This window comes from Penaeus monodon, chromosome 28, assembly GCF_015228065.2.
Source record: "Penaeus monodon isolate SGIC_2016 chromosome 28, NSTDA_Pmon_1, whole genome shotgun sequence".
In the NCBI taxonomy this organism is placed as follows: Eukaryota; Metazoa; Arthropoda; class Malacostraca; order Decapoda; family Penaeidae; genus Penaeus; species Penaeus monodon.
Window position 1 is genome coordinate 35,356,716 of NC_051413.1, and position 990 is coordinate 35,357,705.

Below are 990 nucleotides of genomic sequence, written 5' to 3' on the forward strand. Positions count from 1 at the left end.
TCTTCCAGGTGCAGGCGAGTCCTTCGCCGAGAGGGGGAGTCCTCCCTCTTCCCCGGCACTCGTCGTGAAGTTGAATCTGAATCTGAGGAGGACACTCCCCTCGCTCCCCCTGTCCTTTCCCTGCCCTCCCTTGGTTCAAGAGGGCAGTCCCCTCCCCTTCCCTCCCCTCCCATATGTAAGTCCTTGGCCTTAGAGGGCCTCAGAGGGCAGTTCCCCCCCAAACCCCCCACCCCATACCTCCCCGGCACTCACCCAGGTGTAGTTGAGTCCGAAGCCGAAGAAGGGCAGCAGGAAGGTGAGCTGCTTGTTGACTTGCGTGTTCTGCGTGTTGATGTTGACCTCGAGGTCGCCGTTGCCGCCGTGCTCGTCGTTGTCGTAGTAAGGGTACATGAGCTCGGCGCGGATCTCGTTGAGGCGGTCGGGCGTGATGGTGTAAGGGCCGTCGCGCGAGGAACGCTGCGGCGCCACGCGGGAGTTCATCGGGTCTGCGGGGGGGAAGGGGGAAGGGAGGCGGGGAGAGGGAAGGGAGGCGGGGGGAGGGAAGGAAGGGGAAGGGGGAGGGGGGGAAAGGAGGGGGAAGAAAATGAAGGGGTGGAGAGTGGAAGAGTGAGGGGGGGAAGAGGGAAGATATGGGAAGAGGAAGGGAGAAAGAAGAAATGAGGCCGGAGGAAGAGGGGAAAAAGGGAAGAGGAGGATAGATGGGGGGATGGGAAGGAGATACGGAAAGAAAGGGGAAGAGAAAGAGGGAAGGAGAAGGGCAAGACGAGAAAACGGGGGAGGGGGAGAAGAATGGGAGGGGAGGGAGGATTTGAAAGGAGAGAGAAAAGAGAATGAAGTGAAATAAAGATAAAGGAGACAACAGAAAGAGGGAAGGGGGGGATTCGGGGGGGGGGGGAGGAAGAACATTCAGGATTACCGACAGAAAACAAAACGCTGCTAGACGGATATTAATTTGATATAAAAAGGGTCACTAGTGAACAAGCATTCTAT

The 990-nt window shown here is 57.9% G+C and overlaps 1 protein-coding gene across 1 annotated transcript in view; it reads right to left on the minus strand.

Moving 5' to 3' along the window:
• LOC119591562 (protein mesh-like) overlaps positions 1-990 on the minus strand; it is a gene marked incomplete in the record, with an annotated part of 19,450 nt that overhangs the window by 14,722 nt on the left and 3,738 nt on the right. Inside the window, 1 exon segment of the mRNA XM_037940324.1 lies at positions 253-485. Coding sequence (XP_037796252.1) covers positions 253-485 — 233 coding nt within the window.